The following is an 8,721-nucleotide window of genomic DNA, read 5'->3' as shown; positions in this document are numbered from 1 at the left end:
GTGCGTGCGTGCGTGCGTGCGTGCGTGCGTGCGTGCGTGCGTGCGTGTGGTAAATGCAATACCGCTCAGATCTTTGAGATTTAAAGTGGCATTGCAATTGTTAAGACGTGTCACTTACCATCAAGCACACGACTTGTGACGGTACTTCCCGTACTTGACGGTAAGGTGGCATACTTCCCTGGACGAACTCTACTGCTACTAAAAAATAAAAATTCCAGGAAGGCAACAACTACGGTACAGAATACCACGACTATAGGTTTATAAATAATCCACTCCTACGGATTAAGGTCGTTGCACATGCGGGAAGCACGAATCTAACTTTTGAACCGACTCTGGACCAAACGCGCGTGCTCATTATGAAATGGTTCCATACGATTATAAATGTCAACGCACATTTGCCGACTGTGGATAAAATGATGTATCCCGGTAAGTTGTTTTAATTATCGTTCGGCATTACCTACTGTGGCTAGGGTTGAGATTTATAAAACGAAATTTGACTCAAAGTAAGTTAAGCAAGTGTTAGTAACTGCCTCCGTGGCCGAACGGTTACCATGCCGGACTGCCACGCAGAGGTCCCAGGTTCGATTCCCGGGCCGGGAGAAATATTTGTATGGCCTACATTTATTTCTCTCGTGAGTTTGGGTGCAATTTGTGGTTGTCTATGTGTGTGTCCATGGCACCCGCGACACAGGGTTTCCCTAGTGCGGGGCTATGTTGAGTGTGAGTGTTGAGTGTGAGCGTTAGTGTGTGTGTCGCTGTGGTCAGCCTCTTATCTTCTCTTTCTTTACACGCTTCCTGCCTTTAGTAAGCTTCTAGGCAACATGGGGCGACATGAATGGTTTTTTTTTTCACTTGAATAAATATTTGTATATTGTAAAAGAATGTCTGTTAGGAATCTGCCGTGTGAGAACCTCGATACAATTCAAAATTAAAAAATTGTAACCACAAAAGAACGTTAAACATTCATCGATGTTGTGCATACTTTCCGGTAGATGTCATCACCGTGTACGCGTTAACAGCAAGTTTTTCGTATTTATAAAACGACTTATGCCTAAGTTTAAGCAAGAAATTACGAAGTAAACTCAAAGTTTAATATCATTATTTAATTATCACTTACTTTCAAATTAGCGCTAGTGACGCGGCAGCCGCGCGTCTGTAGCGCTTCAATAATTCATGGTTCGTTGATTGTGACTGCAAAAGTGTCACGACAGTAGTGCTGCCACTGAGCTTCTAAATATTGTATCTAAGTTAGTAGTTATGCGGTTGCTAAAAAAAGATCTAAAAGAGATCTCTTCCAGCCAACCCAGGGCAGTGAGAGCTAAGGTTCCAAGCGGGCAAAAGCGTGCAAAAGAGAATGAGAAAGATATATAATAAATTACACAAATAAGAAATTCCGTCTGTATATACACAGTCAGGTCATAAGTATTGTCACACAGTAAAAACTTTTCTTTTAGAATGCTGGCCACAAAAAAGTTTATTGAATTCGAATTTCGAATTGTTCATGAAAATAAAAATGTATACTTTTTAGAATTTTACTCATTTTTAAATATGGAGTGGACGCTTAAAGAAGACCGTGTTGCAGTTATTGCGTTGCATCGTTGCGGTTACGCGCCAATTCAAATTTTTGACATACTGAAAAATTTGAATATAACCAAAAGATTCGTTTATCGTACCATCAAACGATACAATGAAGACTCTAGTGTAGATGACAGGTCAGAAGTGGTCGCCCTCGGTCTGTTAGGACTCCAGCAGTGATAAAAGCTGTGAAGGCGCGAATTCAAAGAAATCCCAAACGTAAGCAGAAACTGTTGGCCCTTCAGATGGGGTTAAGCAGAACCACGGTGAAAAGGGTGTTAAATGAAGACTTAGGGCTTCGGGCATATCGAAGAAAAACAGGACATCGTTTGAATGCTCGTCTAATGGACCTGAGACTGAAGAGATGCCGCGCTTTGTTGAAGCGGTACGCGGGAAAAAAATATCGGGAAATTCTTTTTTCAGATGAAAAAATTTTTACCGTAGAAGAGAGCTACAACAAACAAAATGATAAGGTATACGCACACAGTAGTGAAGAAGCGAGCAACCGTATTCCGCGTGTCCAACGAGGTCATTTTCCATCCTCGCTCATGGTATGGTTGGGAGTTTCTTATTGGGGCTTAACAGAGGTACATTTTTGTGAGAAAGGTGTAAGAACGAATGCAGTTGTGTATCAAAATACAGTCCTGACGAACCTTGTGGAACCTGTTTCTCATACCATGTTCAATAACAGGCACTGGGTATTCCAACAAGATTCGGCGCCAGCTCATAGAGCGAAGAGCACACAAGACTGGCTGGCGGCGCGTGAAATCGACTTCATCCGGCACGAAGACTGGCCCTCCTCCAGTCCAGATTTGAATCCGTTAGATTACAAGATATGGCAATACTTGGAGGAAAGGCGTGCTCAAAGCCTCATCCCAATTTGGAGTCACTCAAGACATCCTTGATTAACGCAGCCGCCGATATTGACATGGACCTCGTTCGTGCTGCGATAGACAACTGGCCGCGCAGATTGAAAGCTTGTATTCAAAATCACGGAGGTCATTTTGAATAAACTTTAGTGTCATAAGAATCTATGTTTTGTTAAGTTCATTTTGGTATATAAATGGTTACATAATGAATAAACTTGTTTCAATTATTTTATATTAAACATGTGACAGAATTTATGACCTGACTAGGTATATATACATACATACATACAAAATATAAATATATATCTCGGAGGTTCCGTGTTCGATCCCCGGCCGGGTCAGTGTAGAAAACTAACTTTTCTATATTACCTCGGGTCTGGGTGTTTGTGGTACCGTCGTCGCTTCCGATTTCCATAACACAAGTACTTTAGCTACTTACTTTGGGATCAGAGCAACGTATGTAATATTGTCTAATGATAAAAAAATATATGATCATTAATATTGTTTAGTTTTACTAAATTATCTCCCTCAATTCCGATCACTACTTATTACAGATGCGAACCGGCGCCCATATCTGCTATCCGTATACCCCGACGAACCGTACATGCAAGACGCAATAAACACGAGCGTACGTCACTTCAATGCCAACAGACCCGGACCTATTGCTTTCCTAAATCGATATGAAACGTTCTATTACATACTCGATGGCACCGCCAAGACGAAATTGTTGCAGTTCTTTGGACAGGAACCGCCTCCATATCTTAAGGTAGTTTGTTACGTATGCCTCGTTGGGTCTTGGATAATCCTCCACTTGACCTTATTAACCATCTTGGTTCATTCGGGCTGGATCATGAAGGATGCTTACCTATTTGGGGCTTTTATTAATATTTGCTTATAGAGCCAATGGTTACATATACATATACTTAGCAATAATTCTTGACATCAATTTGCTGGTTGGTTTCTGGAACTTTCCGAAATATTTATTGTAATAATGGGTAACTTATCACAAACTCGAATTTATTTTGACCGAAACTAAGTTTGTTCGAATTTTCATTACCCCGAAAACCGAATTATAACAAAACCGTTGTTCTTTCAGGATATGTTGGATGTTTATCGAAAAGACACGATTAGGTTCGGTTAGGTTAAGTTAGGTTTAAAATAAAAAATTTTTTTTCTCAAAATTACTTTCGAGATTATGAAAATTCGAGCAAACGTTGTTTCTGGAGAATGTCATTTCGGACTTCTAATAGGTAACCGTTATAATAATAATACTGCCGTCCACTAACTAAAACGTGGTTAAGTGAGAAATGGTCAAATATATCTTATATTATGGTTGAATAGTAAAAGATTATAGTATATCCTATTTTAAAAACATTTAAAAATAGTTAACGTGTTCGACTATCGGAATTTGCCATTAAACGTTTTCAATATTCCAAAACTGGGTTATGGTTTTTTTTGATAATTCTCAAAAAAAATATTTTGTCACTTTTAGTTGGCTTACGGCAGAATAACCCACGCACTCATATGCCCCGCACTAGAGAAACCCTGTATCGCAGGTGCCATGGATACACACAAACATAACCACAAATTACACCCAAACTTAGGACAGAAACAAACGTGTAGGCCTACTACAAATATTACCCCCTTTGCTTGGCAGACCAGTATAGTAACCAATACAGAGTTGAATTTTTATAGTTTTTAATAATTAATATTAGATTTATTATTGTTTTTACAAAGATCGAATAAATACAAAGAAAAAGTCCTCCGATCTGACTGAAAGAAGAAAAGAAGCAAAATACATTTATTTGTTTACTACAATGACAGGGAAACAAGAAAACGAAACAAAGCATCATCAAAACATAACGTCAAAAATAAATAAATAAATGAAACTAAAAGACAAAAACAATATATAAAAAATTAAATTAATCTGAAATAAATGTTTTTTTATTATTATTAAAACACGAACTATTCACACAAACGGTAAAAAGAACATTAGATATAAAAGTACTTTGTGTGTTGCCAGCCGCGGTAACAAAATAGTCACAAACTCAGCATTTGCTGCCAACTGCCTCCGTGACCGAACGGTTACCATGTCGGACTGCCACGCAGAGGTCCCAGGTTTATTCCCGGGCCGGGAGAAATATTTGTATGGCCTACATGTACTTCTCTCGTGTGTTTGGATGTAATTTGTGGTTGTCTAAATGTGTGTCCATGGCACCCGTGACATAGGTTTTCTGGACTATGTTGAGTATCTGCGTTATTATTATTTGCTGGAAAACGCAATGCGTTCCGAACACTGATTTTCAGTAGATAAGAACCCTAAGTAAGGCCACGGACCTGGACATGAACCAGCGTCAGTCATCTCATCGTGGCTACTGCTCTTACCATCTGAGTTACAGATAGAGCCAGCAAATCTTAGGAATTTATTTACTTCTTGCGGATTTTGTATTGGATTTAAACGACTTTTTGACCGTATATTGTAATATCACGGTAGCAAAACATGTACGGTAGCAAGAGATAAACAATAAATCTAATATTTATGATAATAAATCACAATCTCGACGGCTCAACTCAGCACAAGATGAGGAAGTCCCGTATCCCATTCCCGACAGGACCAACTTCGGAAATGTGTAACTGATCTAGGTTTTAGTACCGGGATACTTATTGGAAGAATGGATTAATTTTTATCTCAATTCTATAGTTTGAGACCTATTAATTAATGTGCTTTTCTGGTACAGCATTATTCAACATTAAACATGTATGCCTAACGTGACCTTTATTTTATTACCTCAGAACGGGACGCCTGTAAATTTATCGTTATTTTAAAAATAAAATGCATGTTTATGATATTTACAAAACGTCTAATGATTAAAAAAATCAATTCTTGTGTAGTCTGGTGTCTTTTTAGTAGTCTGGTTTGTCAAAGCCGGACATTGTCCAGTACATTATTATTATATATTGGGGACAGCGGGACACATGCTTAAAAGCGGGTCTATCCCACTCAAAGCGTGACGTATGGTCACGTTATGTAAGCCAAAGAAAGTTTACAAGCATATAACCCAAGTTTGGTGGCGTGGTCACTAATCCTCGCTTGAAGGGCCATTGACTACCGCAATTTGTGTTGATACAATCTCCTTTATTATGCTCTACCAGGACTTTTCAGCCCGCATAGTAATGTACGAGCGCCTCCGCGACGAAATTCTCTTTCTCCGCCGAGATATACCGCTGAATATGATCTTGCTCGACTGTGGTCCGGTCAACGACTGCCTGTGGGAGATCGTCAACGGGCTACGGCAGTACATCGTTGATCATTTCATAAAGGTTAACCGAACGTGGAATAGAAGGTAAGTTTTCGAAATATCATTATGGTTCCCAATAAATTTTGAAGAAAGAGTAATACGAGTTCAATGTGACTGTGGGCTGGCACCAGGGATCGGCTTTAAGCCCCTATCCGTTTCTCCTGATTGTGGATGCCCTAACATCGGACATACAAGAAGAGACCCCCCCCGGTGCATGCTGTTCGCCGAGGACATTGTTCTTGTCAGGGAGGACGCACTTGTGGTCCAGAGTAGACTGGCAAAATAGCAAGTAAGACAGGAGAGTATCAGGTTGAGGAGTTGCCAGTCGAAAACCGAACAGCTTTTCCTCGACTTCGGCGGTGCCTAGGGTTTTACCAATATTGCCTCAGATGATGTATCAAATGATTTTCGGTGCCTCGGTTCGTTGATATAGAACGACGGCGAGATAGACCGGGACGTTAAGAACAGGATAAGTGCAGGATGGATGAAATGGCGATAGGTCACAGGCACCGTTTGCGATTGGTGAATGCCCTTTAAGCTAAAGGGAAAATTACCAATACCATGACTAGACCTGTTGTAGTATGGATCAGAATATTGGGCAATCAAAGGGGAGGATGAACTAACTGTGCATGATGCAGCGGAAATGCCAATGTTGAGATGGATGTGTGGAGTGACGAGACAGGACAAAATAAGGAATGAGTATGTCAGGGAAAGTTTAAAATAGGTGCCAGAAACAGAAAAGATGAGGAGTAATAGGTTAGCGTGGTTTGAACATGGCATGCGGAGGGAAGAAAGTCGTGTGACGAGAAGAGTATTAGGTATGAACAGAGAATAAAAAAGTAACGAGAACGGACACTCTCCGCTCCTCCTTAGCTGTAGACCCCGCACCACGCCCCGCACATTGACGGTCACATTGACTGAACGGCAACAAGGCTGCCGGCGAGCCGTTTGGACGGCTTTGATATTTGAATATAGTCTTCATTTATTCATGGGATAAGGACAGGAAGAAGAAGAGTAGTACAAGCTAGTCGAGAGTAGACTTTGCGACTTAGGTTATAGAGCTTATGTTACATCATCATCCTCAGCGATTGCCCGGTCCTCAGCTTGTCCCATGCATTGCCTGCCAGCAGCTTTTCACAGATCGTCATTCCTACTGGCCGGAGGACGTCTCACGCTACGTTAACTAAGTCGTGATCTCCACTCAAGAACTCTATTCGCCCATGTGCTATCTACGACAGATGTGACCAGCACTCGTCAGCTGCTTATTCTACCAGTTATGTGGATGACCTTGGTTCTCTGTCCGATAATTTCATTACCTCAATTGACATATCTTCGTCGTTCAATAGGAAAATTTATGCATTTGTATAATGATTAGCTTGATCCCCCTGTGATTTTGGGGTTGCGGAAAATGGAACGGTCATCACTGTAACAATACTTAACATAAAACCTGCCAAAGGCATATCTAGAGACAACTTAAGGTAGTCAAGTCATTGATTTACATGTACGTAACCTATTTTTACAGCATCTGCAATATTTACGAAGAAATGGCAGCGCGTGCCGGCGAAAGCCCAGAAACAACTCAGCAACTTGTGGAGCTGATCAACTACATCCAGGACTGTCGCGACTGCGCCATGTTCGACCTCCGGGAGAAAGCCAGAACTACTGTAGAATATGTCATGTTTCTTATGAATCATGCACATTTACAATGTGAGACTTTTTGATCATTTTATGCATAAACTTAGCCCTTGACTTAATCACATTCAATAAATAGTAAGTATTCTGTTTCTACAGGCTAACCTATCCCTAAACGAACTACTTAACTAAACACCAATCCATTTCCAAATTTTCACTAATATTACTGAAATAATAATCAGTGTTGAATATGCCCCGAGAAGGGATAAATTATATGATAAACTGGCTTATTTTCCAGTCGAAGACATAAACCTGAACACAAGAGTATTCCTCTGGCCGTCGGATATGGAAGACACCATCGATATAACTCTCAAGACCCTCAGTACAAAGAAAACCATGGCGGAAGACAAGCTTCGCAACACCAAAACAATCTTCGAAGAGAAGTTGAAGGCACATGAGAAAGAATTAGAATTGTTCCGGAGGTTTGATCCGCCTTTGTTGAATTTGGATCTGCTAAAAGAGACGGTTGCAAAAGTGGATGAGATTCAAAAGAATTTGACGGTAAGTAACACCTACACTCGAGTCTAAATGTACGAACCGCTTCCAAGTTTATTGAGAGTGAGAATGCTAGATGTGTTTGTCTACCCAGCTAGAATTTAAAAAGATATTTCAGACAGAATAATTCCAAGATAATTTGATAAATGTTCTAAACCTCAATCTATTCTCTAATTTTAAATGGGTGAGAATTTCAGCTTACTGGAACGGTGAAGCCAGAGATCTAATGAGTTTTTTGTTAAGTACAAATGACGGTCTGAGATGACAAAGGACACGGCTTTGAGATGAATATGAGAACTTACTTTGGGATCCAAAATTACTACTCCTGCTGAAGCCAGTCTTCTAGAATTGATATTTCTCGTTTTTTAGTCTGTGTCATTTCTGTAACATGTTTTGCAAGAAAAAATCCGTAAGGCGTTAGCGTTCGCCTCACATTATAAGTTTTTTAAACGTCTAGATCGCTCATCATTCTACTTTATAATCCCACAATATCCTCAGCATTCTCCTTAAATTGCAGGATGACAAATACGAGGCTGAGTTCATAATAAACGAGGAACAACTGCTCGATCAAGAAGTGTCAGCGTATTTCGGACTCAGCGTCATGCTCGCTGGCATCGAGCCTTTTTACAAGTTATGGCATACTGCGCATGACTTCTACGAGGGATACGATAGCTGGTAAATACAAAATAAGGGTTTAAGTCTGACCTCACTTTCCTTAATGTCAAGTTTAGTGTAGTCAAAACAAAAGTTAAAAGCGCTGAATGAAGTTTAAAATATTTTATTTGGCATTG

At 40.1% G+C, this 8,721-nt stretch overlaps 1 protein-coding gene across 1 annotated transcript in view; it reads left to right on the top strand.

Annotated features, from left to right (window-relative positions):
* The window catches only part of LOC113239981 (dynein heavy chain 3, axonemal-like), a 67,014-nt gene that overhangs the window by 14,029 nt on the left and 44,264 nt on the right, over positions 1–8,721 (top strand). Inside the window, exons 6-12 of the mRNA XM_026477171.1 lie at positions 219–426; positions 1,999–2,460; positions 2,999–3,210; positions 5,598–5,788; positions 7,266–7,450; positions 7,674–7,936; positions 8,448–8,560. Of these exons, the coding sequence (XP_026332956.1) occupies positions 219–426; positions 1,999–2,460; positions 2,999–3,210; positions 5,598–5,788; positions 7,266–7,450; positions 7,674–7,936; positions 8,448–8,560 (1,634 nt within the window). The remainder of the gene's footprint in view (positions 1–218; positions 427–1,998; positions 2,461–2,998; positions 3,211–5,597; positions 5,789–7,265; positions 7,451–7,673; positions 7,937–8,447; positions 8,561–8,721) is intronic.

This window comes from Hyposmocoma kahamanoa, unplaced genomic scaffold (assembly GCF_003589595.1).
Source record: "Hyposmocoma kahamanoa isolate Upper Pololo Valley unplaced genomic scaffold, ASM358959v1 119, whole genome shotgun sequence".
NCBI lineage: Eukaryota > Metazoa > Arthropoda > Insecta > Lepidoptera > Cosmopterigidae > Hyposmocoma > Hyposmocoma kahamanoa.
Note: the sequence above shows the minus strand (reverse complement) of the source record. Positions and strands in the feature narration are given on the sequence as shown.